At 50.1% G+C, this 27,762-nt stretch overlaps 2 protein-coding genes across 3 annotated transcripts in view; one reads left to right on the top strand and one right to left on the bottom strand.

Moving 5' to 3' along the window:
• GLIS2 (GLIS family zinc finger 2) overlaps positions 1-18,075 on the top strand; it is a 45,349-nt gene extending 27,274 nt beyond the window's left edge. Inside the window, exons 2-7 of one of the 2 annotated variants that reach the window (XM_051967643.1) lie at positions 10,639-10,891; positions 11,601-11,809; positions 11,975-12,151; positions 12,235-12,368; positions 12,550-12,668; positions 13,875-18,075. In XM_051967643.1, coding sequence (XP_051823603.1) covers positions 10,720-10,891; positions 11,601-11,809; positions 11,975-12,151; positions 12,235-12,368; positions 12,550-12,668; positions 13,875-14,662 — 1,599 coding nt within the window. In that variant the 5' untranslated portion in view covers positions 10,639-10,719 and the 3' untranslated portion in view covers positions 14,663-18,075. The remainder of the gene's footprint in view (positions 1-10,638; positions 10,892-11,600; positions 11,810-11,974; positions 12,152-12,234; positions 12,369-12,549; positions 12,669-13,874) is intronic. The other variant, XM_051967633.1, reaches the window with a different exon arrangement.
• Positions 18,076-19,657: 1,582 nt separating this feature from the next.
• PAM16 (presequence translocase associated motor 16) lies at positions 19,658-27,503 on the bottom strand. The gene is made up of 5 exons (XM_051967656.1): positions 27,359-27,503; positions 22,084-22,168; positions 21,018-21,154; positions 20,572-20,637; positions 19,658-19,814 (listed from the first exon to the last, which is right to left on the bottom strand). Exons 1-5 carry the CDS (start codon positions 27,359-27,361, stop codon positions 19,728-19,730), a joined length of 378 nt encoding a protein of 125 aa, XP_051823616.1. The 5' UTR covers positions 27,362-27,503; the 3' UTR covers positions 19,658-19,727.
• Positions 27,504-27,762: the final 259 nt, after the last annotated feature.

The raw sequence follows: 27,762 nt of genomic DNA, 5'->3' as shown, positions 1-27,762 counted from the left end.
GCCAAGAAATCCCCGCTCAGCCGCAGGGGCCTGGCCTTCCCGGGGGCCGAGGTCCTGAGGACACAGCCCCACCTGAGAGGGAAACCTCGGGACTGCTCGGGGCCCTGCCCCCGAGAACAATAGCACTCCTGAGCTCCAGGGTCCTCCGGCCCCCTCCTCGCCCCTCCCCCATCTTGGCCTAAAGAACCAAGCCTGCGGGCCTGTTCTCTCTGGACAAAGGACTGAGGACTGGACACCGGTGGGGGGTCCTGCCGTCCATTGGCCATCTCCCCTCTGCATTGAGCCAGAAGGGGCGGGCGGTTTGCTGTAGCCGGAGGGGGTCAGGTTAGGTACTGGGAAGAGCTTCTTGCGAGGAAGGGTTATTTAAGCCCACAAATGGGTTGGGGGAGGGGGTGGGTGGGTGAAGAATCCTCCCATTCTGGGAAGCTTTTGCAGGAAATGAGACTCCCCTCTGTCCCAGGATGGTCCCAGGGGCTGCCCAGGGCTGGGTTGGAGGAGGGAAGTAGGCCACCTTTCAAGCTGCCTTTGAGCGGTCCCTGCCTGAGGGAAAGGATGGAGGAAGGAGGGAGGAAGCGGCTGAAGGCCCAGAATCTGGGAGCTGGGAGGAGGGGTCCCCGAGCCCTCTGGGGAGCTGTGGAACGCCTAGGAGATTCTCCACCCCGAACTAATTGTTAGGAACTTTCATTTCTGGAATCGGGTCCAGGCGGGCCAGTTACTTTTCAGTAGCATCATTAAATCTAGAAAAGAACCAAAGGAAATCCGAGTACAGTGAGGGGGAGAATTCCGGACTGAGCATGCGGAGAGAAGACTGGGTTCTGTTCCCAACTACGTGGCTTACTGATCGTGATCATCCGGGCTTTCTTTGGGGACCCGAGTTCCTCTGTCGGGATGGTCTCCCGGGAGACCGCCGGCCCAGGGCAGGTGGCTTCTAGCAGGGTTCTTGCAGGGATAACCACCCGGCTTTATGGTACCCTTTCAGCAAGAAGCGAATCTGTAGAGCAAATAGTGACGGTAGTTGGGTGGAAGTGGGGACCTCTTTATAGTTCTCTCCACCCATCTGATCTAGGACCCAGCGTGTGTGTAAGGGTCAGACCGAGGGAGAGGTCAATAAGGTTTGGGGAAGGGCACATTTAAAACAGGAATATTTGACCTGGGGCGGTAAACTTAAAGGGTCGTGTTTTGATATTTGTATTTCAATATATTTGGTTTCCTTTGTAATCTTATGCATTTTACTTTATGCATCTAAAAACATCGTTCTGAGGAAGGGTCCTTGGACTTCACTTGACTGCCTAGGAGGGAAACAAAAAAGTGAAGAGAGAGCGATTTAAAGGGAATCCCTCCTATGCATGACACACAGGGTGTTCTACAAGGAGCGTTTCTGCTTCGTTGGACATCCGGGCTGAGCCTTGCTTGGGAGCACTGGGTGAAGGATTCCCTGGTCTGGGTCTGGTCAGGGTCCTGGGCAGGGGGGAGCAGAAGCCCCAGAGAGATTCTTGCCTCTTGGACCGGCCTTGGGATAGTCCCTGGGATAAGCCCCAAGGGTTAGCAGGTGTCAGGAGAATGAACAGAGTTGGGCCAGCTTCCCAGAAGAAGGGGCTGCTGTCCCCAGGCACCGGGTGGAGGTACCCACAAATGTTCTACGGCACCTCAGCCAAGCCTCCTACTACATGTGGGACATGGGAAAGAAAAGGGTTTCAGGCCGGGCTCCCTGGGACCCCGGGGGATGGAGAGCAGGAGGTGGGCCGGCTTCTTAGGGGAGGAGCAGAGAGACCTCTGGCCCCAGATTTCACAGCAAAACACCAGTGTGGGCTCAGAAAGGACCTGGGAAACTGGCTGGGACTCCCTGCTGACAGCTATAGGGGCTCCTTTGAAGATACTAGGCCTCCTAGTCCAGCCCCAGTCACTGTGCTGGTGAGGAAACTGTGGCCTAGGACAGCTAAATGATCTGCCTCATAGGAAACGCTTCATAAATGCTTATTGATCAATGAGTGACTGGTCCAGGGTACCGCTGACAGCAGGTAGCATAACTGGGATTTTCCTGTACTCTGCCCCATTGTTGTCCCTTCCTATTTTACCAGGGAGGAAACCAGCTGGTCAGAGGTCTTGTTATAAATTAGGAGCAAAAGAGAGATGGTTGGGAGGTCTGGATTAGGGGAGAGCCTGGGGCTGGATGCTGGCGGTTGGGGAGGGGGTGAGGTAGAGTTACAGTGAGAGCCAGAGGGGTTTCTGGATGGTAAGGGGCCTGATGGCTCTTTCTGGTTTAGGTACCCAAAAATTCCGAGGGTAGTTTAAGAGCTTGGCACCCCTCCCTTTCAACACACCTTTAAAGGAACATAGAAAAATGGGCATTTGGGTTATCCTAGAGTGGGAAAATTCCCGGAGACCTTAAAATATTATCAGAGCAAGAAAGGACCTGAGAATCTACCATACAATGTCAGTGATAGAAGAGGATGATGTTATAGCATAAAATAAATGTTTAAATTAGATTTTTTTATTTTAATTTTTTTAAAAACTAGAATATTGTGAAAAGATAGTGACCTATCCTTTCCCCACCTTTTTGATTCTGAGATTTCAATTAACAAGCATTTTTCTGTCCTATTACTACCTCCCGATTTTAAAGGAAAAAGATAAAACAAATAGTCAAGTAAAGCAAATTCTCACATCATCTGTGTCCAGAAATCTATGTCTCATCCTGAATTTTGACTCAATCAGCTCCCTATCATGAAATAGGTAATAGATATTCATGAATCTTCTGGAATCTTGTATAGTTATTGCATTAATCAGTCAAGACTTTTAAATCCAACTATCTTTACAATGTTATTTTGTGTGTGTGTGTGTGTGTGTGTGTGTGTGTGTGTGTGTGTGTGTGTGTGTAAATTGTTTTCCTGGTTCTACTCTTAATCGTATAATTCTTCCCAGGTTTCTCTGAACCTGAGAATAATAGTTCTATTACACTTATACCCTGTCACTTCTTTAACCACTCCCCAATCGATGAGCATCCCCTTAGTGTCTTGTTCTTTGTCATTATAAAAAGAGCCATTATAAGTATTTCTGTAAACACGGGTCCTTTTCATCTTTCTTTGATCCCTTTAGGGTATCGGATTAATAGTGGTAGCTGTAGGTCAAAGGGTAAAGGTCACTTAAGTGACTTTTGGGGAATCGTTCCAAATTGCTTTTCAGAATGGCAGGACCATTTCACGGCTTCACCAACAGCACATTAATGTGACTTTTCCTTCAGACCCTTCCCTTTTATTTTACAGATTGAGGAAACCCAGACACAGAGTGAGGAGGTCACAAAATTAATGAATCTGGGGGCTGAGACTAGAGGAGACTGCCCTGGACCTTCATCTCTATCCCAGTAGCTTGCTCTGGTTGTCAGGGAAGGATGTCTGCCATTGCTCAGTCACCACACTAGCCTGGAGTGCATCCTTCCTTCTAGATGAAATGTCACCTTTACAGATAAAGAAATTTGAGCCAGGCTGGAATACTACTATTACTAACAAAACATAACACTTTGAGGATCTGCGATTGTCATTTGTGTGTGTGCTTTCTGCACCGGAGCAAATGTGACCTCTGATTTCCTCTAGTCAGTGGTTCTCAAATTTTTGTTCTCAGTATCTTCAAAAACTATTGAGGATCTGTTCAAAGAGTTTTTGTTCCCATGGGTTATATTTATAGCTGTTTACTATATTAGAAATGAAAAATAATGTTGAATTTGTAGACCCTCTGAAAGGGTTTCAGAGACCCCAACAATTCTTTGAGGACCACTGCGATGGTCTTTAGGATTATATTTACATTTATGTATATATGTAAATTTCCTTATCCTGAGGGCTGCCTTATGATGAACCCTCTGGGATTGTAACTGGGGGAAGTTTTTCGCCCTTGCTAGAAGCCGGAAACCAGGGTCACCACCCCAAGATGAGCCAGAACTCTTGGGGGACCAGAACTGTAATTTCATTGGGACAGAGATGTTCCAGTGAAGAAACTCCCTCTTCCAAGGCACATCAGCACCTGTTCAGCGCTTGCCTTAGGCCGGACAAGGGGGCTGAGTAGTGATTTACCCAGTCACACAACCAGGGGGAATTTGAACCCGGCTTCGGGAAACGGAGACCCAGTCTCAGTTCGAGGATCTTTTCTATAAGCTTTTATTAAGAGCGTACTGAGGGCAAGGTACTGTGGCACCTGAGGAAATAAAGATAAAAAAATGCAATAAATAGCTCCCAACTTCAAGAAGTTTACTTTCTACTTGGGTAGGTGGGGCATAAAACACACCCAGGTAAGCAAATCCAAATTAGTTTGAGGAGGGAGATTAGGACTCCATGTAGGCCCGAGATGCCTGAGCAGGCCTGGAAGGCAGGCCATAGGGATTCTAGAGGCCGGGACGCCTCCCTGCCCATCCCCAGAGGGACGGCGGATGCTGCAAGGCTGCCGGGTACCGCGGGGAGACCTGATTTCATGCATTTTCAGTGTACTCTGTTGGGGAGAGGAGTGCCTGAAAGACAGCCTCTTCCTATTCTAGATTAGGACCAAGATGGGGAGAGTATTTATTAGGGCCCACACGGTGAGGCAGGAGCCAGGCTGGCCCTGACTCATGGAAGACTTTCCCCCCCTGGCTCTGGGGGCTAGAAGAGGGAGCCCAGTTCTTTCCCTTCCCTTCTCTCCCTCCTTCTCCTCTTCCTGCCCTGCGGGCCCTGTCTTGGGCTGGTCCGGCCTGTGGGGTGGAGTCCTTGGCTGAGCCTGGGCCTCTGAGCCCGGAGTGGGGATTGGAGTCGGTTCCCAGGAATGCTGGGCTGTGGGGCCTTCTGGTTTGGCAGAAGCTCCCCTCCCCTCCTGTCCCTTCTGGCCCTACCCACATGGCCTCCCCATTACCTCCCAGGCTTGGCCCTGCAGCCCAGGGTGTGTGGGGAGGAACAGAAAGGGGGAGGCTGGCCCTGCCCACTGGCCTGCCCCCCCCCCCCCAAGTAGGCCTGGGGAATAGTGCTACGCCCCTTTCCATCCGTATCTCTCTACAGACACACACGAGTTCGCTTCTACCCATACACCCAAATATTCACACAGACAGACCGAAAGTCCCCGGCCAGGAAGTCAGCGAGCGGCGCTGTGGACGGGTCCCTGTCTGTTCAGCTGAGATCTGGCCACCTCCCTCTCCGAGCCTGAATTTCCTTATTTGAAAAAAGGAGCTTGAACTGGATGACCTAAGATCCCTTCTTTTCTTTCCTCCCAGCTCTCTCTTTATTCGATTTCCTTTTATACCTTCCCGTCGTTTCTCCAAACGAGATGCTAAATCTTTACACAAATGTTGGGCAGAGTCAGGGAGACTCTTGCCCCCTCCACTGACTCTGGATGGCGAGGCTCAGTTTCCTGATCTCTAAAATGGGGATAATAACAGCACCTGTCTCCCGGAAAGCACTTGCAAGCCTTAAGGTGCTTCAAAACTACTAAGCGCTTAGTGTTAAACGCTAGCAATTATTAGAGCTGGAAGGAACATAAAATGTCAGAGGTGGAAGGACAGTTAGCCAGATGTGCAAGGAATCGGAGAACACGAGAGGGTCGGGCTGGAAAGGATCTCTGAGCTCATTGAAGGAGGGGGGTGGCAGGTGTGATGGTGGGGGACCTGCTACTGGGGGTGATTCTCTGCATGCTAATGTTAAATTGGCCACATGCAAATGATATGCAAATGTGCGCCAGATTGACATCTGTTCTATTGGAGTTAGCAGGTCCTGGCCGCGGTTATAAAAAGGCTCCAGGTCTGAAGGCAGCCTCGGAGCCAAAATAGCAACCACCTCCAATACCTGGTCCGTCGGGGCAGCCGGGGCTGCAGCTGGGGAAGTGCCTGCCCCGGACAGACAATGATCCCCATTGTCCTGGGGACTGAGAGGCGTGGGGGGAGGTGGGGGCCGGGAGAGGGTCGGGGGTGTTTGTAAGGGAGGTGGCCTGCTACCGCGGGACGCGCCATGTGGGGGGTCGTTTACCTAGCTCTGCGGGATCCCCCTCCGCTCTCGAGATGCCTCCCTCCCTGCCTCCCTCCCTCCGCATTCATCCCTCCGACTCTGCAGGTTCCCCGTCGGAGGGAGTCTCCGGGGCTTTAGCCGCGCGGAACAATGGGAGGTCCTGGTCTCTGCTCCCCTCCCCCTCCCCACCTAAAGTCTCTCCCCCCGGCCCGGCTGCCCTCTCCCTTTCTCCCCCTGCCCTCGGTGGTGTGCGTCTCTGGCGGCGGCTGCTTCAGCCCTCTTTTGTAAAGCCCCCACTTCCTCCCTCTCCCCATCTCTCTAATTAGTTCCTTTTGCAGCTGGTGAGGGAGGCTCCGGAGGGGGAGGTGGGGGTGGGTGTGGTAGATTCCGACCACCTCCAGTGCCTGAGAGCCTGCTGCCCCTGGCAGGGGCCCACACTGGAGGGGAGATGAAAGCCCCCTCTGTCTAGGAACTGCTTGTCTGCTCCCTCCCCAGCGGAGCTGGGAAAGCGCTCTCTGTGGCCGAGCTGCTGCTCCATCCTCTTCTCCCTACGGCTCCTCTCCGGGGATCCCCCGGCCTGAGGGCAGGGGTGGGAATAGCCACTGGGCTTGGCAGGAAACCGATGGGAGGCTGGGAGTTAGGAAACTTGGGTTTAAATCCCGGTTCGCCGGGTCATTTAAAGCGTGGGGGGGGGGGGGGGAGCAAACCAGCAAACCTTCGTGATCTGCTACTCCAACTTTTATTTTGCACCCCGGGAAACTCGGAAAAGTGCGAGGGGAGAGGTGTCTTCTCCAAGGGCCCGTTCAGGGACTTGAGCCCAGGTGTTCCGAACCCGGAATCTCGGGTTCTTGGTGGGCCATCTCTGGCTTACTCGGCTTAGAACTGTCAGGTGACCTCGGGCAAATCCCGGCCCGCTTTCCACATCTGCCTGATGGGGAGAACAATCCCTGCTCTATCTGTGTCTCTGGAGGATGTGGATGTGAAAACTTTGGAAAGAATAAATCCTAGGGAGGTCTTATTGGCCCCGGGCCTACCTCCTCTGTACACACACACACTCAGCCTCCCCTCCCAGCCAGGACAGAGAGAGCCCAGGGCCCAGAACTGGCTGCCACTGGTTGGGGTGGGGTGGGGGGAGCAGCTGCCAAGGTCGTGGCGGGAGGGGGGAGGGGGGAGAGGTGGGGTCACTTCCTGTCTACCTGGGGGAGCTAGCAGGAGGCAGGGAGGGAGGGAGGCTAGGGAGGGGGAGCCGAGCTGCCAGCTAGGACCCAGGGAGGCTTCTTCCGGCTCCCAGGACTAGAAGGAGGGAGGAGGGCCCCAAGGGCTGGGTAGGGCTAGCCTCCTGCTCCCAGCTTAATGAACCCCTTTGGCCTCTGCTGCTCTGGCTTGCCGGGACTTACAGGAAGTTGGGGGTTGGGAGAAAGGACTGTGTCCTTGTAAACCAGAGAGTGGGGGACATCTGGGGACAGTGGAGGGTTGCGAGTAGCTTTATGCTGAGAGGTTTGCTAGGGGGACATTCTGAAGAGCAAGAATTCTTGAAGGATGTCCCTCTGGGGATCACTGGCTTGGATTACTTGGGGGCGAAAGGGAAAGGGCCAGGTTCCTAGGGGAATGCTATTTGTTCTCAGGGTTATTGGGAGATGTTATTCTGGGAGGGGTTGGGAAAGGTTGCTTCCTGGGGACTAGTTCCTAGGAACTCTTCCTTTCCAAGATTTCTAGAGGGGATTACTACTGTGTTATTGTGTGTGGGTTAATCCTAGAGATAGTAATCTGGAGTGAAGACTAGCGGAGGTGTTATTAATTGGAGATGTTATTGGTAGGGAATTTGAATCTATACCCCTTCCCCCCCAAGGAAAATTTTGCAAAGCCTTCTCAAAGGACCTAGAAATGTCCTGGTCCTCATTAGAGCTCGTGGTGGGGGCCCTCTGACCTGGGACCCACTGGGGTGGTTAGATTAAGGTTGTGGCTGGAGGCCAATGGAGAGAGCAGTAGGGGGTGGGAGGTGGGGGCACCAACCTTCCCAGGCCTTCCTGGCTCCTGAATTCTTAATAAGCATAAATATTTACTTCCTTCCTCCTCCTTCCAGGCTCCCTGCCTGCCCAGCCTGGGCCCCCAGCATTCAGGGGGAGCTGCTGGGAGGTCCAGAGCCTAGGGCTAAAAATAAACAGGTGGAGGGACAGCTGGCCAGAGCGGGGAAGGGGCAGGACCCCACCCTGCCTCTCCCAGGGCCCTGGAGATGTCCTGTGCTTGACCCGGGAGCTCTGCCCAGGGTCTGGAAGAGATCTGGGCCCCAGCTGGTGTGTGTGTGGGGGGCGTCCATCCCTTCGAACCACCTTCCTGCCTGCCTCAGTATCCCCATTTTTAGACCGAAGCTTAGAAGGTACCACAGTGGCAAAGTCAGTCTATAGCACTCATAAGTAAAGTTGTTATTATTATTTTTTTAATGGGGGCTTTACCTTGAGCCTTCCTGGTCCTGGATTTGGTACTCTCCAAAATAAAGGGGAAACAGGATGGAATTAGTGGAAAGTACCAACCGTGGGGCATGTCCAGCTCTTTGTGACCCCGTCTGGGGATTTCTTGGCAGACACTGGGGTGGTTTGCCCTTTCCTTCTCCAGCTGGTTTGACAGTTGAGGAAACTGAGGCAATCGGGGTAAAGTGCCCAGGGTCTCACAGCTAGTTCTAGTCTGAGACCAGATTTAAATTGGGGAAGATTAGTCTTTCCGACTCCGGACCCTGCCTGTGCACTAGGGCACCCCTCTCTGTGTAGCCCTGGGCAAATCACTTGAAATGGGTTTCTGGCTCCGCCAGTGTGTGGGGGTCCCCAATCCTAGATGGCTGTGGCTTTTTTCCTCGCTCACCCGCCCTAAAGCCCGAAATCCCCATCAGATTGTGGCCTCTCCTTGGCTCAGTCTCGGAGAGGCTCCCCGTGGGAATACCTAGTGCTTACGATCCGGGGGGCACGGGCGGGGACCCTGACTCAGGAGGGCCCCCCAGGGGAATGAGTTTCACCGCCTAGACCCACTGTGGCCGGTCTGATCCGGACGGTGCCGGGAGGGGAGGGGGGGCCGCCCCCGGAGAAGGCAGCCGCACACCGTGCTTCCTCCCGGAGCGGCGCTCGCGGCCAAGGTCTCTCTGCTCGGGGCCTCCCTGAAGCCTGGAGCTCCCCGGGAAGAGTGCCAGTCTCCAGCTGCCCCCTGCTGGCGGGACGCGGGAACCGGCTTCTCCTCCGCACCCCCTGCTTGGGCGGCCGCCGCGTGCGTCCTGTTCCCCGCGGCTGCCCTTGGCCCCTGCGGGACGCTCCCCGTCTGGCCGGGACTTTTCTTCAGGCTGGCGGACTTGGCTGTTGGAGGATGGGCGGGGCGGTTTGGGCTCTGGCTCTGGTCCCGATTGTCTGTGTGGTCTTGGGCAAGTCCCGTACTTTTCTCCCTGCCCTGCCCCCTTCAGGAGGGTGGGGGTGGGGGTCTCGGGCGGACCTGTCCGCAGGAAGTCCGCGCCGTGATATCCTGATGGTGAGCGGGGCAGGCTGTCTGGAAGCCCTGGCGGGGAGGGGGGCTTCCGCGTCCTCCCTTAAGCCTTGAGTTCCAGCAGGTGTACCTTGACATACAGGGGGGAGGGGGGAGGTAACTGCGTGGTTGCAGAGGGCCTCGGGGACCCTGTCACTGACCTGGCAAAGGTTCCCTCCCTCTGCCTCATCTTGCCGTTGCCAGTAACTGCCCAGCTCCGGTGCTGCTTTGGGAAGATGGATGGACATCCAGGCTTCACCCCTGCCGCAGGTGGCCAGAGTTTGGCACATCCCAGACATAAATGAATGTGGTTACCCCTTCTCCTGCTCACCAGGTTTCACACACAAATTCTCTGGGCTGAAAGACAGCTTAGAGACCATCTAGTCCAACATCCCCGTTGTACAGATGGGAAGACTGAGGCTTAGAAGGAGAAAGTCATTTACTCATGGTTACACAATTTTAAGTTTTAGAGCTGGGACTGCAATCCAGTAATTGTTCTAAAATGATTGAATGGACAGGCAAGTCAATGAGGATTAGAACTGTATAAAGTTTGCTTCAGAAATGTTCTGATTGGGTTCTGACTGAATGGATTCAGTTCTGTGTCTGTGGGATTGGTTTTGTTTTTTCCCTAAGACTTGAGTTGGGCTTTATGGCCCAAGAAGAAATAATTTGGATTTGGGCCGTGCCTGTGTTTAGTTCCTGGATGGCTGATGGAGCTGACCCAGTAAGATCGAACTCCCTTCAGTGGGATAAAGACTGAAGTTTTTTCTCTTGTCATAGGTTTGCACTGAAGTTCCCTCCCACCCTTTTCTCCCTGTTCTTCCAGGCCTGGTTGAAAGGCCATCTCCTTCAGGAAGCTCTCGTTTTCTGTTTTGAGTCAACCTGTTTCTCAGCTAATCTGTTAGCATTTTATGCTCTGAGACCCATTTTAATTTATGTGTACATGTCTTATCCCTCCCTGTAATTTTTAGATTATGGAGGCAGATCTGTATCATTTTTGCCATTCCCTCTTGTTTAGTAAATACGTAACGAAAAGGATGATGGTAACTTAGCTTCCCTGGGGAACACCTGAACCCCAGGCTCCCTAGTAACCTCCTTCACCCCGTGCTGGGAAGGCGGGCCAGGGGAGCATGTCACTGCCCAGAGGAGGTGGGAGTTCTGACTTGCTGCCGGCTTCCCTCCACAGGTTCCTGCCCACCCCCACCTGTCCCCTCCCTCCTCCCAGGGAGCCGCTCCATTGCCTCCACACCAGCCCCTGGCTGTTACCATGCACTCTTTGGACGAGCCGCTGGACCTGAAGCTGAGCATCACCAAGCTCCGAGCGGCGAGAGAGAAGCAGGAGTGGGCTCTGGGCGGCGTCCGCCACCGGGCCCTGCACCGGGAGCTAGGCTTGGTAGATGATGGTCCTGCCCCCGCCTCTCCGGGATCCCCCCCTTCAGGTATTGTGCGCCAGGGGGCAGAGGATAGAGATAGCCTCTCAGGAAGCTGCTGGGCCTCCACTGTGGCCTGGGGTCGCAAGCCCAGAGCTAGATAAAGGCAGTCACCCAGCCCGGGCAGGGGTCCCCAGAGGGGTTAGGAATGATGCTGTTGAGACTGGCTGCGACAGAAAACCTGGAAGCAGCAGTCAACTGGAGGAGGAAATCCGGAATGCACCCAGCTCTAAAGTTGAAAAGAAACTCAAAGTCTGAGCTGGGAGAGAGCCCCTTGGGCGCCGAGCCCGGGAAGTGATTTGCCCCAGATCTGTGAGCCGGGGTCTCAGGCAAAGCCTCCTTCACCAGGCTTTTCTTCAGATGCTTCATCTTGAGGAAGTGGGTGAATGGCGGCAGAACCAGTCTCTGAGTCTGCAGCCTTCCTGACAAGTAGTTAAGTTATCTGGTCTTGGCTTGGAGACTTTCAGTGGTGGTGAACTCACCCCCTCCCCAGAACCCCGCGTCCACTCCTGGGCATTTCTGATCAAGGCAGACAGGAATGTCCGGTCCTGAGTGGGCTCCCTTCCCCACACCCCCATTCTTGAAACGGCCCTCTGATCAGTGAGGCGGTCTCTGGGAATCATTTCCGGGGTCACTGAGGCGGGAGGGAGAGGACATCTGGGGAGGGCTCTGAGAGAGAAGGGCACTGACTCTTCACTCTCTTCCCCCTTCTTTCTAGCCTTGGGCCACCCTGACTTCTTCCCCTCCCACTCAGGATTCTTGCTGAACCCCAAGTTCCCCGAGAAGGGGGATGGCCGCTTCTCAGCAGCACCACTTGTGGATCTAAGCCTGTCACCCCCGTCAGGACTGGACTCTCCCAGCGGCAGCACGTCCCTGTCTCCCGAGCGCCAGGGCAATGGGGACCTGCCGCCGACTCCTGCTGCCCACGTGAGTTACCGGGAAATAAGATGGGGGAGGAGGGAGGAGGGGCAGTGGGCTGATCTTGGGGCAAAGGCAGAGGCCTAACGAGGGAATGCAAGGCAGAAAGAGGCCGTGCTGGAGAGGGTTCCCTGACCCTAAGCATCAGGAGCCAAACTCTGCCTTCCTCCTCAGGACTTCCAGTCGCTTCGTTACATTGATGGAGTTCCTAGTTCCTTCCAGTTCTTCTTGCCCCTGAGCTCAGGAGGCGCGCTGCATCTGCCCTCCTCTTCCTTCCTTACCCCACCGAAGGAGAAGTGCCTCTCTCCAGATGTGCCCCTGCAAAAGCAACTCGTCTGTCGCTGGGCCAAGGTGAGGATGGGCGGCTGTCTGTGGGGCAGAGGGGAGCCCGCTGAATCCCAGGGTCTCATGGCTCCTCCCTTCCCTCCCCCCAGTGTAACCAGCTCTTTGACCTGCTGCAAGACCTGGTGGACCACGTCAATGACTTCCACGTCAAACCCGAGAAGGAGGCTGGCTACTGCTGCCACTGGGAGGGCTGTGCCCGCCACGGCCGGGGCTTCAACGCTAGGTGTGTGCGCGGGGGGGACAGGGAGGAAGCGGGGGGCTTCGGGGCCGGGCATGGTCTGTGGGGACCCTCGGTAAGGAAACAGATTGTCTCTAGGCGTTGGGAAGTGGCTGAAGGAAGGGCTTCTGGGGCCCAACTTCTCTGGCCTCGGCTCACCCAGGACTCTTCCTTTCTCGGTCTGAAGGTACAAGATGCTGATCCACATACGGACGCATACTAATGAGAAGCCACATCGCTGTCCCACCTGCAACAAAAGCTTTTCTCGCCTAGAGAACCTTAAGATTCACAACCGATCACACACAGGTGGGCCTGGGAAAGATGCAAATGAGAGGAAGGGGAAAGTGGGGCTGGAGGAGGGAGTAAATCAGGGGCAGGGAAGACTCCTTTATTTCACTCAAGCATGAGAAGGGGTAGGGAGGATGAGGAAAGTCGAGTTCACGTCAAGATAAATTGTTATGGGCAACGCACAATGCCGAACATTAGGGAGAATATAATGATAAATGAGATACTGTAATTTCACTGTACTGACCAGTATAAATCAGGAACAAAACAAGATAATATGATAATTATGAGACAGGCCCAAGGTATCCTGGGTGTTCACAGGAGGGAAGGATCAACTCAAACTTCAGAGGGGAGATTTCAAAAAGTAGGTAGCACCTGAGCTGGAACCTTGAAGGACAGTCTAAGATTTCCTATCTCTTTGTGTCTATGTCTGTGTAAATGAGGTTATAATCCAAGTGAGCAAAAGTCTAGTGGGAAGGTCAGCGTTTGTCTGAGGAAATTATAGTCCCCTCATATACATGAGGGGAGTGGTCAATAAATTAGAAATTAGAAAATTAGAAAAGCAGGATCAGATTCATTCCCTCATTCTATAGATGAAAAAAGAGCTCTGGAGAGGAAATGACTTTCTCAAAGTCAACCAGTCAGTGTGCATTTATAGAGCACCAACTGTACACAAAATCAAAAATGAACTTGCTCCTTGTCCCCAGGGAGCATACCCTTTTGCAGGTGAGATGACAAGCCTGGATACAGATCAGTTAGGAGTCCTTGGTGAGGGTGAGAACCCAGCAGTTGTGGGCCCTGAGGGGAAGGTGATGCTGCTGAGGTCATCCCCAATAAGGGATTTCCTAAAAAGTGGAGGTTGGGCAGAGGCCGAGATGGAAGGGCCAGATATGCAGGGTGGAGTGTCATTCACAGGAGCTGTAGAAAGGCCTCCTTGACCAGATCAGAGCCAGGAGGCAGGGGAGTAATGTAAGAAATAGACAGAAGCTAGTTAAAGGCACAACAAGATTCAAATGCAGGATTCCCTGCCTGCCCCAGGGGGAAGTCCAGTTTGTGGAGTGCTTGCAAAGCCCAGCTAAGGAATTAGGCAATGGAGAGGGAATGGTTTTGGGGAGGAAGGAAGGGTGTATGTGTGTGTGAGAGACCAAAGCTGTACATTAGGAATACACACGGGGGAGTCAGTGAACCCCCACTGCTCACCCCTTTGCCATTGTCCTTTTCCCCCAGGGGAGAAACCATACATCTGCCCTTACGAGGGCTGCAACAAGCGTTACTCCAATTCAAGTGACCGCTTCAAGCACACACGCACCCACTACGTAGACAAGCCCTACTACTGCAAGATGCCCGGCTGCCACAAACGCTACACCGACCCCAGCTCCCTGCGCAAACACATCAAGGCCCACGGCCACTTCGTCTCCCATGAGCAGCAAGAGCTGCTCAAGCTTCGACCTCCTCCCAAGCCACAGCTCCCTGCCCCAGACAGCCCCTATGTCAGCGGGGCGCAGATCATCATCCCCAACCCTGCTGCGCTCTTTGGGGGCCCCGGCCTCCCCGGCCTGCCTGCCTCTCTGCCCCTGCCCTTGGCGCCCGCCCCCCTCGATCTCAGCACCCTGGCCTGCGGTGGGGGCAGTGGTGTAGGGCCTGGTCTTCCAGGCCCTGTCCTCCCCCTCAACTTGGCCAAGAACCCACTGCTGCCCTCGCCCTTTGGGGCCGGTGGCCTGAGCTTGCCTGTTGTTTCTCTCCTTGCGGGCTCTGCAGGGGGCAAGGCTGAGGGTGAAAAGGGGCGAGGGGTGGTGGGTGCCAAGGCTCTGGGCACCGAAAGCCGCAAGATTCCCGGGGAGAGGACTGAGGGTGGCCGGGCTCGGTCTGGCCCAGATGGACTTTCCCTGCTGCCAGGCACTGTGCTGGACCTATCCACAGGTGTGAACTCGGCAGCTAGTCCTGAGGCGCTGCCTCCCGGCTGGGTGGTCATCCCGCCAGGCTCTGTGTTACTCAAGCCGGCTGTGGTGAACTGATGTTCTGGGGCCAACCACGGCCAGGGAGAGGGAAAAGGACTGGATAGAGACTCCTCCCCTCTTCCAGTCACGACGAACGGAAATTCTTCTGAGAAATAGCAATAATGTCCTGCCTCAGGGCTTGGCCATCCCCTGGTCCGGTCCCAGCGAGGTGGGCAGGAGGTAACCAGGACACATGGGAAAGAGGCCTTGGCCTGGGGCTGGCTTCATGTTTGTGTGTAGAGATAGAACCCATGTGGACAAAAAACAGGTCACTCCAGGGTCTCTTCCCCTCCATGGCCTCTGGAACAAGGGCATGGAAGGAGAAAGATAAATCCCATCAGATTAAAAAAAAAAAAATGAATTTTTGACCCATAGGAGTGAGCACCTTGGATCCTATTGACCTCACTCCCAATCCAGCTCCTCTACCTTCAGCAAAGGGTCTGGTCCCACTTCTTTTTAGAAAGGGAATACCGCTGTCCAGTCCCTTTTCCCATGCTGCACCAAATCTACTCTGCTCTCCCTCGGTTTCCCTTTTGGAATGCTGCTCCTCAGTCTGGCTTGGCGTTCAGGTCTTCCCTCCTATGTTTATCTGGTGCCAAATGACCACTGTCACAAGGCTCCATCCCTTTCTCCTTCCAGCCAGATACGCTGCCTTCATATCCTGACGGTGAGGGAGCTGGGTCAAATAGTCTTCCACTCTCAACGGTGGAAGCCTCATCCCTGACGTTTTCATCCCGTGGCTGCCGTGAGCTACACAGGGCCAGGAGAATCCCAATGGCCCCCCACAAAACCTCCCCTTCCTCTTCAGTTGGCCCCTACCCAGCTTTGGGAAACCACAGACCCCTCTCCTATTTTTTTCAGAGGGAGAGCTAGACAGACACAGATCTTGACAGTGGCCATGGAGAGAACAGGTCCTTTCCTTGCCTCCCTCTCCCTGCTAATTGACAAGGTATCTCCCACCCTGTGGGAGGGCTGCTCCCCCTAGCTGTTATCTTTGTGCTGAGGAAGAGGAACAAGGCAGGCCTGTCTCCCTTCTGCCCATAAAAGCTGTGCACCCAACTCAAACACCAGGCAGATCCTTTTTTTCCTGGCTGAACAGAAAACTTGAGACTCTAGAGCTAAGGAGAGCTCACAGGGCCAGGGCATTCCCATAGCAGGTAGATGGCAAATAAGGAGAAGGCAGGCCCTGGAAATTCCTGAATTTGCCTCTCCTGAACCCCTTTTCTTTTGAGATTAAATTAAGAATTTGCCTACAGTCCCTCATGGTCATCCCCTTGATGGTCTCAATTCAGGACAGGAATATAGGCACCTGATCCACACTGAGGTGGTTTTCAGACCATCCATGGTGTTCAGCTGCCAAGTTGCCTAGTTCCCTGCTGTTAACCTTTTGTGCAGTACCTCAGCTTAGGGAAAAGGATGGTTGCCGCACTACCGCTAGAATTCTGTTGCTTTCCTTTGGTCATCTATTTCCTGGGACATCCCCTGAGCCTATAGTCTTAGAGTTGGGACGTCAAGGAGAGGAGAATTCAGTTCCAACCCAGTTCAGCCTTTGCCGGAGCAAGCAGAAGACTGCAAAGGCATTGTCTGAACATTAGCTGGGAATCCTGGCTGCGTTCTCACATTACAGAATCATCAAACAGAAGACAGCAGGAAGGTTGTTGGAATCGAGAACCAGCAAGGAGACAGAGCAGGAGCTAGGTAGCATGTTCTAGAGGCAGCCAGAAGTGGGGTGTGTGTATGCCATATTCTGGGACCAGAAGGAAAGGGGAGATGTCACGTGAAGGGGCCATACCTGCATTTACTGGGGTGGAATAGGGCTAGCTTGCAAGAACAGGTTTTCCCAAGATAACTGTGGTTTGAGGCAGCTGGTTGAAACTTTGAATTCTGGGGGCTGTGGTCTCAAATAAGCTTGCATGGGAAGAGCTTAACTGTCCGTGACTCTGAGGAACTTGAGTGGCAAACAGCAGCACATGAAGAATTTGGGGCTGCACTTTAGGAAACCTGCATTCTAGCTCCACTAATGGGTCAGCCCAAGCTATTTCTTTTCTCCCTCTTCCTAGCCCCGTGCCGCTCTAAACCCCTTGGCCTTGTAAAACTTGGGAGATGTACAGCCAGAGAAAAAGGGACATTGCATGTGTTATTGTAAACCCTCCCCTCCAAAGGCTGGGGAGCCTCTTGTTTGCTCCCCCCAGTGTGCTACCCTCCTATTTGATGATGGCTGGAATTGCCTGACCTGCACCGTAAGTACTGTAAGCTCACCTAGATCCTACAGAGCCAGAGAAGCCTGGCCTGTACTGCAGGCACGAATAAGCTAAAGAAATCCCTTAGATGAGGGGGCACCTCAGCAGGATGGTGGAGGTCCTGGGTGAGGGTCCACTCCTATAGCTACTTTTCCCATTCTTATCTGCCGGTCCCCCCTCCCTCTCTCAGCTGTGAGACAGTAGGACGGCTCTCCCAGGAGAACTCAGTATTGGCTTGCTCCCTTCTCCAGGGGGCCCTTTACCTCTTGCCTCTCGGGAGGTAACCTGGTGTCATAGAAAGAGCACTGGACTGGGAGTCAGGAGATCCATATACAAGTCCCTGCTCTGCCACTGACTTAGTATGTTTTGTCCCGTAAGCTTGCTATGATGGTAAGCAAGCCGCTTCTTTTGTATGGGCCTGTTTGCTCATCTGTAAGACGAGGGGGCTGGACTACGGATCCCTCAAGTCCCTTCCAGTTCTGACCTTGTTAGATTCTACTTGCCTCTTCTCAACTGGGTGGCTCAGTGCTACCACCTCCCCGACTGCCCTTCTCTTCAGAAGGGTCACTCTGTCCTGGCCCTCACCTCTGCTGGGCTTTCAGCCCCAGGCTGTGATTAGGTTACAGCAGCCAGGGTTTCCCACTGAATAGAGGACCCAAATATGGAAGGAGGGAGCTGGTCTCCCTCTTTCTGTCCTCTACCAGAAACTAGACACCCCACCCTTATCCCACCCATCTATGGGCCCCAGGCCTTAATAACTGGCTGGCTCAGTGCTAGGGCCCCCAGTCACCCCTAGAATGGGCCATGTGCCCTTCCTGACTAGCAGGAGTGACCATCAAGGGTTGGGGGGTGGGGGTGGTTTGAGATTCAAGCCCATGGAGAATAGCAACATGGCACTCAAAGAGTTAACATTAGCTCAGCATGTGATTTGGTGATAGACTAGGCTTTAAAGGGCCGGTGTACTTTTTTTGTTGTCATTGTTGGTTTGTTGTTGCACATTCCAAGATATCAGTATTTTAACAGTTTCTAAGTGCCTTTCTATTGTAGCTTATGTTTTTCCTCCTCTTGGCTCCATTGCTGTTAGCATAGAGTTTTAAAAAAAAAAGAGAGATAAGCTAATGACTATAACAATATATTCCTCCATGTGAGAGGAAGTTTATAAAGAAACAATAAAAGTGAGTTGCAAAGATGGCCTGCATGTACTGAAGTATGCTGGGAAATGGGGTCCACAATCAGACCAAATAACACATGTTCTTCCCCACTTAGGCCCACAAAACTAGCCGCCTTAGAGACATTAGCTACCATCTCTGCTGTTTACCAAGATCCACCTCATCCATGGGATCCAATCTAGCTGGGTCTCTGAACTCTCTCCACACATAACCACCCAGCACTTTAGAAATCATGAATTTCTCAGATGGGAGATAATCCTGAGGTTTAAAGTCCAACAAGAGAGCCCTCATGGGACCCATCCCTGGATAGGCTATTTTCACAATGCGTAAGTTTGCATTCTCCTTTCAGCCAGACACTCTGGGTCCAGGGAAAAAATGCTCCTCTTCTTGTAGGAGTCCAAGGTGGACCTGGGACTCAGAACACAGAAACCGGCAAAGTTGAGCTATAACCCCTCCCCACAAGAGGATCTTGAGGTATTATTGAGGTACTTATTAGGTAACAATATATATGACATCAATAGCCTAGTTATCATTCACCTGAGACTATATGGGCTCAAAGTAGGCTAAGAGTAAGATCCAGCAATTAGCCACTGGACTACAACTGGAAGGGAATAGAGGCCCTTTGAGGCAAGACACAACCCAACAGAGTGTACTCTAAATCTGCCATTGCCTGGATTACAGTTACCCCTCTCTCCTGTTTTCTACCTTGAATGACTGACCTCCTTTTACCTCCCTCCCTCAAGCTGCTCATGTCAAATAGGGCTTAAACCAACTGCCCTAATTACTTTTTAGTGCTTTGTAATATCAAGTTAGAATAGTAAAGAAAAGAACATCACAAAGTACTCAACTTCACTATACATTTGTTCAGAGGGAATTTAAAACTTGGAATGAAGCAGAAGTTGCTCCTTACACAGACAGAAGAGACAAGACTTTCTTAAGATCTCCCCAGGTCTGAATTTAATTATTCAATAAGTCATCTTCATAGAGCCTCTTAACTCTTTTCATGTCATAGACCCCTTTGAGTAGGCTGGTAGACTCCTTGGAATAATGTTTTGAAATGCTTAAAACAAATGCATAGGATTACCAAAGAAACTAACTTATAAAAATACAAGAAAAATCAAGTTCATGGACCCTGGAATAAGAATTCCTAGTTCATACATAAGGCCCAAGAATATTCTTAAAACATTCTCTGGGATGTACCTGAGGTAATCATTGGGTAAATAGTAAGACGATGACAGAATGAAGCTCAAGCAAAAACAGAGGTAAACCATAAACACTGCTAACCAGTATTGAGCATGTCTGTTTTGCCAGCCGGGGGGAAAAAAACAAATGTCTTCACTCCTTCTGTTACTCTTAAGTTTGAGGCTTCAAGTTGAACAAAACAGCAATGACTTTCCCATCAGCCCTGGCAGAGGATGGAGCTCTCTAGCTTCTTTTTAGCAGCAACTACTGGCTCCTGTTGAGATTGTCAATACACCATTATTTGGAAGTAAATGCTTCCAATTCCTTTTCTAATCTAGAGAGTCCTGGTCTCAACCTAGGCTGGCCAAAAAAAAAAAAAAGAATGACTTGCCTTTTAGAGTCTGAGCACATGTACAAAAAAATGCAGAAAAGATATTTATTACCGAGCTATAAATTATTCACATTGAGGCAAAGATAGGCAAGGATAGGTGGTCACGTTTTGGGCTGCTGCCCTCTCTCACTCTCGTCCTGGGCCTGGATTTTGAGTTCTTCATCTAGCCGTTCCTTAGCTCGTACCACCTGGGAAAGGATGGGGAACCAACATTTCAGATGCTTGCTTTTACCATTTATCCCCACCCAAGGATAGACCCAAACAGATAACACAGTGTTCTTTTTCTGGTTCTAAACTATGTCAAAAAGACACCTTGAATCCCCATCCATTAACCCTCACAGAATTCTGGTTTCCTATGGCCAGTTTCCTGAAGAATTAGGGATACTGCTTTCATCTCATGAGTAAACGCCAAGTGTGTCCAGGGGCCTTCTACTATAGTTTGTTTTTGTGTTGGCTGCTACCAAAAATGGCATCGTACAGGGCAAAGGCTACAGTCTGTGCTCTAATACACAACTAAAGGCTAGTTTAGAATTTAGTCTTAAATTCTAATATAGTGAGAACAGAAGACCATGTCTAGGAGATCTATCAGTTATATATAGGCTAATTAATACACAGGTGATCAAAAATGTCAAGACTTCGAGGCTATAGACTCTTCATGGCAAGAGTTTAACTTGAATTGTGAAAACAAACTATTGGAACAGAAGTAGAAGAAATATGTTATGTCCAGCCATCAGTCACAGATAGGGATGTCAGGATATAAACCCCAAAAATTGCTTTATTGACTGTTTGGGGCTATTTCTGTTGACTGGAAATGAATGACCTTTTTAGCCCTGTCTGCAACAACCCCCACCAATGGCAAAGCTGGCCCTGCAGTTTAACTAGGTTTCCATAAACCTTGAGGCCACTCAGTTTAACTAGGTTTCCATAAACCTTGAGGCCACTCACCTTTGACTGCAGGTAGAAGGAACCACCCACTGATTTATCATTGACCTTAAATAAATGATCAAAGTTCTGTGGAAGAAAAAAGGAGAGCAGGATTTATAATAAGTTTAATGTTTACTGGAAACAAAGGGGGCTGGGATCTCTTCCTGATTGCAATTGGATTAAATGGTTTTGAGATGCCTTAAAAGATGTGCTGGGGTAGAAGGAGAATTCCAATGCTTCTACCTGCCCAAAGATGGGCTGTAGTTATACAATGACAACCCAAAAGAAGCCATCGAGGTAGGAGCTCCTGCCATGATTCCCTCTCCAGATGTGTTTTGTCAAGACTTCCACTCAGGAGAAGGCAGAAACATAAGTGGTACCCTCTCCTGAATAGCTCAGAGGTTTCCTTTGCCAACTTTCCTTCCCTTTACTCTGGACATGGGCTGGGCACCCTGTACTAGATTTACCTTTTGGATCTCCTCTCGGCTCAGCTTGGAAACATTGAGGATCTGCTGGGCTTCCTGAAGACTAAGTCCAGAAAGGTTAGATGCGGCTGCAGACTGATGACCGGCTCGCCCACGAGCATCTGCTGCTGCCCGGCTGGCTGTTCAGACACAAAATGAGCTCCTGGCCTCGGGCAATCGCTCCTCTGGCAATCCCAGAGGCCAGCCTAATCAGTCACACCCAACTGGGAAGCTCATACTATATGGCCAGGAAATAGAGGGAAACCTAAGAACCGAGGTAGCCAGGAAAAAGATCATTCACCAGAGAATGACAGGGCTAGTGTTTCACAGCAGGGACAAGGATTCCCAGATGCTGCCAGCTAATTTTGGCAACACTTATGGCCACATAAATTGGATCCTTTCCAGTTCTATCCCACTCCCTTTCCTTCTGCCAAGAGTCAACTTTTGTATAATCATATTTGCTCTGCATAAAAAGATTAGGGGAAATGAGAAACCCCAAAGTGTAATGATCTATCTTGAGTTATTAGGTCGTGCCCCCCAGGCCAGCCTTGATTCCCCCTCTTTTATCTGAAGACAAATCAACTTGGAAGCTTATAACCCACTGCAATGCACAGTCTGCCCTAAATCCTTTGCCATTATGAAATAAAGCACCAAGAACACCACTCTACAAAAGGACTTCCTCTTTTTCCAGCCTCTTATGTCTTGTGGCAGCAGCTCAGGTAATCACAAGTGGTGCAGGTGTCAGTGGGTCTCAATTAAAGAATATGTTCGAAATAAGGGAGATTTTAAATGTATGGCCTCAAACTCAAGAGAACATGGAATAATACTGATAGCTTACAAGTTTTCCTCACACAACTCTGAGACAGGGAGTGCAAGGAGCAAGTATTATTATTTCCATTTTACAGAAGGGAACACTGAGGCTGATAGGCTAAGTGACAGTTTATGGTCACGTTGAGAAATGCCAAAGCTGGGATTTAACCCAGGTCTCTGACTTCAGTCCAGAGCTCTGTTTTTCCATATCCTACAGCCTTTCAAGATTAAAAACCTGGTTCGGGGATATGCTGCTTACCTGCAAATTCCTGCCGGAGTGCCCGGGCAAAGGCCCTTCCAACCACCTGCACCCCCATCACGATGATCTGAGCTAGGTATTTAGCCTGTGGGCAAACCAGCAGTCAGTCAGCAAGGTTCGATGGGCACGCTTACTCTGGAGCCCAAGTCTGTGGATGCTCTCCACTGGGCATCCATCAAAGAGCTGCAGCCAATGAATTCAGGTTAAGGATGAGAGGACAAGCTTTTATGTGATCTCTTCTCTAAGTGCTGGAAAGACCACTACTCCTAAATGTCTAAGTTTCCTGCATCAGCTGTCTGTTCCAAGTAAATCAATGGCAGATTCCTCATAGTAATGTGAGGCTTAGTGGGAGAGGAAAAAAGGAATTCTACTCTGTTGCACAGTGCAACTTAACCAATTACCAGAAATAAACAGAAAATAAAGATGCAAAGCTCCATTATAAGGTGGAGGAAGGAAGACAGATAACTCAATCCTTTATAATAATGGATCCCGGTAAGCCACAGAGTGAAGATCACCCCCAAAAAACTTAACCATTTGTGTGTCTGACAAGCTTTGTCTTAATAAATGAGTGTTTGGATTTCACAAGTAGGTCTGATCTTCACAAGTCTTCTACTTCACACCAGGAAGTATGGCTCCATTAACACTTTTGGTACTTACACCTCTGATCAAAGCACTAAGTAACTTAAACAATTAGCTAATTTGTTAAAGAGAATAGTTTATGAATTTAATTGTCCTTCCCAAGCACATACAGACATAAGAGTGTCACATACTTCAAGGATTTATGATTTCAGCTGGTATTCTTGTATTCCTTCTAAAACGTGATGAGTTTGGCCAATGGACTCATCACTCTGTGGCTGACCTAGAGCTGAGATAAGCTGGTCTTTGGATGACAGACATACCACCAATGGGGATTGCCTTCCAAGGCAGACCTGCCAGAAAGATCTGCCAAAAACATTCACTGACATTTTCTTAGAGAACCCATGGTTTCCTTCTCAACAAAATGAGATTTTCAAATAGATTATAGATCTCCTAATCAGGAGATGTCCTCATTCCTTCAAATAAGACTAGATTGAATACTCTCTAAAGTTCTTCCTAGCTCTAAAATGTGATGACTATGACATTATCAACATTGATTACCACAGTAGAGGATGGATGAAAAATTATACATTTGACTAAAAATCCTTCCTATGCTATACAGCTAAGATCATCCTTCTGTGTAGTGAAGACAGCACTAAACTTGCAATGAAGAGCTCTGAATCAAAGGAATCCAAACCAACTCCCTACTTTACAAATTGAGAAAACTGAAGTAAGGCAAGTGATGTGTACTAAGTCACTATGACTGAACTATGGCCTATGAACCTGGAGGTTCACAGTGAAAGCAAAGAAAGAATACTTAATTTGGAATCAAAGATGTCCTTTTAAGGTCCCTTCCGGTTTTGGAGGAACCAAGGGTCCTAAATCCAGGTCCTACTTCCAAATCTAGCATTTTTTCCTCTGCATCCTTTGCTACTATGTGACTGGAGTAAGTCATCGTCCCTTTTAACTGTAAAATGAGGTACTGGACTAGATGCTTCTAAGATTCAGCTCTAAGAAAAAAAAAATTTAAGCATTGTGGAGCCCGTTTGAGTTGGGGTGATGCAGCCGGTGCCCACTGAAGAAGATTTGGATTCAAATCTTAGCTTTGCTACTTCTATCTTTATGATAGTAGGCAAGTCACAAAAAGGTTAAATTTCCTCATCTGTAAAATTATCTCGATTGCCAAATTTTATGGTCTTTCCTCAAGTCTTCTATCTTCTTGGCAATATGACATTATTGATCACTGCTCTCTCTTTTTTCTCTTCTCTTACTGCTTTATCTTAGGCTTGTCTGCTGCAGCATCATCATCTATGACCCACTCCTTTGCTTAGACATATTCCGGGACTGTGTCCTGGGCCCTTTTCTCTACTTTCTTCTCTCTCCCTCTTCTCAGTGATCTCATCTTGGAGCTCTGAAGGGCTCATTTCTATGAAGACAATTCCAGATTTTTAAAAATATAGAGTTCTAGTCACTCTTTTGAATTCCAATAAATTCAACTGACCACTGGACATTTTCAACTGGACATCCCATAGCTATCTCAAACTCATCATGTCAAAGCATCACTGATTACCTTCCCCCAAACCCTTCCCTTTTCCTAACTTCCCTATTTCTGAAAAATGCCCACCACCCACCATCCTCCCAGTCATATGAGTTTATAATCTGAGTTATTTACTACTACTTGTCATTCCCACTCATCCCTCATATCCAATAGTTGCCTTGTCTTGTTGATTCTACCTCTGAAATATTGTTTGTATTTGTTCCCTTCTCTATGACCACTACCTGGTCTCCATCTAACTGGTCTCTCTACCTCTAACTGCCAAATTGATATTTCTGGAGCAAAAACCTCACCATGTCACAATTCTTTGTTCAGAAGACTCCTGACTCTAAGATAAAATATTAATTTTGATTACTTTGCCCACACATAATGCATATGAAATTCCCTACATCCATTTGTTCTATCTTTGTCTCTATGCCATTCCACAGACTTTACCCTAAACCACATTTCAGAGAATCAATAGATCCCTTCAAAGTTTGGTTCAAGCTTCATCTCCTACAGAAGTCTACTCTGATCCGTGAGGTTGCTGATGCTTTCCTCTAGAAACTACTTTATATCTATTTTGTAAATGCTTTTTTCCCTACCTGTTGTTATCCCCTAGTGGAATGTATGCTCTTTGAGAACAAGAACTGTCTTACTGTATCTATCCCTAGGTCTTGGCACAGTGCCTAGCACATATTAAATACTTAAGGGATTGAACTGAACTCAAGAACTTAGACAAGATAAACTTCTGGGGATCCTTCCAGCTATAATTCTGTGATTCTATGACCCCAAGTCTGTTCTTTCGAGCTTTGAGCTTCACAAGATCCATCCCTTACAGTTGCAAGCCAAACAGGTCTACCAGGTATTGTCCATAACTACAATATATTAAAGGGTGGATTTTACTCAATCTTTAAAGTTATCTTTTCAGCCCCAGAGGCTCCCAGCCTTCCTCCTATCTGGGGCTTTTTGTTATTCCACTTCAGCCTGCCAAGTAAAATGAGGTATTTGATCTTTACACTTATTATTTTAATATTTGAAAAAGAATTATCATTCTACCATTTCTTCAGTGCAGGTATTACTTCCACTCATGCAGACAGCAAACTCCCCATCAGAGGGTCTTCAAAACTTCTTCCAGTTCATTATTTGGCAGTCAACATTTTGATAGATCTCTGCCCTTGGCTAGACTGGTCCTCATCTAAGACACCGTTTGTCACTGGGTCATACTCAAAGCCCTTCTAGTTTAGTAGGATCTGCCAGCCCTTGAATACCATTTGCATAACCTTTGAGAACCAGTCAGGGTTATAGACTAGAATAGACTTTCAATGCAAGATATACATATTACCACTAATACTTTTAATGATAAAGTGGGTGCTATAGAAATCAGAATGATTAAATCACCTTCTATTGTAAAAAACTTGATGCTTTTCAGAATATTGTCTATTATCTGATTTGATTAAGGCCATCATTTGATGGTAATCATTCTAGTGTGAGTAGCCTGATTATATTCCAGGACCTTACAATCCAGTGGTAATCCTATGTTCTAGTGTCTAATAGCTCACCAATGAGATACATGAGATTGTGACTAACTCCACTCCTGAAGCACAGAAACTATGCAAGTGCACCATATACATAGTATATGTATTCTGCAGAAGTGTTAACGCATGATATAAACTGCCAATAAACCTGCTTCAGAGATTTTCATTAGTTGACAATGGCCACTGAATTCTACATCATAACAAATAGGTCAGATTAGAGTCTGGGAAATGTGGTACCAATGAAGCCTCAGACTTCACACAAGACTAAATGTATACATCCAGAGATAATATTTAATTGGAGGCAAGCCCTGGAACCTGGACAATAAGCTGCACATGTGGCTTCTGATCAGTAAGAAACAGCCTTCTGTTCATTTTCCCTGACTCACCATGGAGTTCAACTTTTGGAAGCATAGCCAACAAGAAACCAACAAACTAGAACAAACGTGGAGGGAAGGAGGAAAAGGTGGCCTTCTGGGCAGTGAAGGAGCATCCTCCAACACTGAATGTAGTTCTAGGTAAGAACACAGTCATGACAGTGAGCCTGAGTGACAGAAGGAAGAGGTTAGAAGGAAAAGTGACACAGCTTGTTTCATTCAATATTTCCATCTTAAAAGTGAGATCTACCAAGGGGCCTGTGGTCCTCTCTCCTATTCAAGCAGTTTAGGCAATTTCCACAACGTTAAATCCCAACCCTAAAGGTGAATCAACAGCATCTTATATTAGGAAAGTACAGGAGGTCCTTGTTTATTCTCTTTCATCAGCTCTTCCCATATTCAGAAGCCTTGCTGACTTCCAGTCTCCACCACCTGGAGACAACCAGGACCGACTGTAAGGGGGGATCTGAGATGATCTCATCCCACCCCTTAAGAGGCAGTCTGGTTCAGCAGATAGGCTTCCGGGAAAACGGACTTCTTCAAACCCGAACTTGGACACTCACTAACTTAAAGTCTCTGGCCCTTGATTTCCTCATCTATAAAGAAGAGACCAGGTCTTTATTCAGGCCCTGCACCCATCTACCCCACGGTAGGCCCTGGAGTGGGGAAATAACCTGAAATTGGCGTCAGGGAGCCCTGGGTGGAAGCCAGCTCTGTGAGCCTGGGCAAGCCCTTCTCCTCAGTTTCCCCAGGGAGACAATCATACTTGCACTGCCCCATTCCAAAGGGCTGGGAGGAAAGCTATTTCTCCAGCGTGCGGAGACCGCCGTTCTCTGCCAGGTGACAGCCACCCGCCCCCACGCCCGCTACTTCCCGAAAAACTCCGGCCCTGCCTGGCATGGGGCAGCCCCCTTTGTAGATGGGTCTGGGAAGCGGGGTTCTGGCGAAGCCCCCGAGACTCCCACCCCTTGCCTCTGGGACGGGAACGAGTCGGGCAAAAGGGGACCAAGGAAAGGTATTAGTGATCAGGCCCAGCCCCCGTAACTAACAGGTGAGACTGAGACCCCGAGGGGAGTGTGTCTGTGTCGGGGTGCAGAGGAGATGAGGGGGAGCCTGGCCCCGAATCTGTCTCCCAGCTCTCCACCCTGGGCCTCCTTCCCTCCGCCCCTGAGAAGGTCGGAAACAGCCCTCTGGAGCTCCTTGCTCCCCGCGGGACCCTCGCCTCCCGACTCCTTTCCGGGCCTCGAACTCACCATGGTGGCAAGACGCGGCCTTCCGGGCTGCGGCGGCCGCCGCGACTGCGGCGCCGGCTGAAGGGCGGAGGGTCAGAGGTCGAGAAGGAGAAGCAGCTCCGGCACCCCAACTCCTTCCCTCGCGGGCTGACGCGCATGCCTACAGAGCGCAAGGGTCGCGGGATTGCCGGAAGTGACGCCTTAGTCGGAGAGGCGGGGCTTCCGGCAGGCTGCGTCTCTTTTCCTCAGCCGGCCGCTGGTCTGGGGAGAACGGAGGTGAACTTGGATTCTTCTCCCCTTGACCTAGCGAGATGCTAATGCTCTGATCGGGACAACTCCGATGGCAGAAATCGGTCGGCACGGGCGGTGGGAGGGAAAGGAAGGGGAAGCATGGTGACCGGGAGCCCATTATTTCTTTACGACAA

This window comes from Antechinus flavipes, chromosome 1, assembly GCF_016432865.1.
Source record: "Antechinus flavipes isolate AdamAnt ecotype Samford, QLD, Australia chromosome 1, AdamAnt_v2, whole genome shotgun sequence".
NCBI classification, from domain to species: domain Eukaryota; kingdom Metazoa; phylum Chordata; class Mammalia; order Dasyuromorphia; family Dasyuridae; genus Antechinus; species Antechinus flavipes.
The sequence above is the reverse complement of the archived record's forward strand: the minus strand, read 5'-3'. Positions and strand labels throughout refer to the sequence as shown.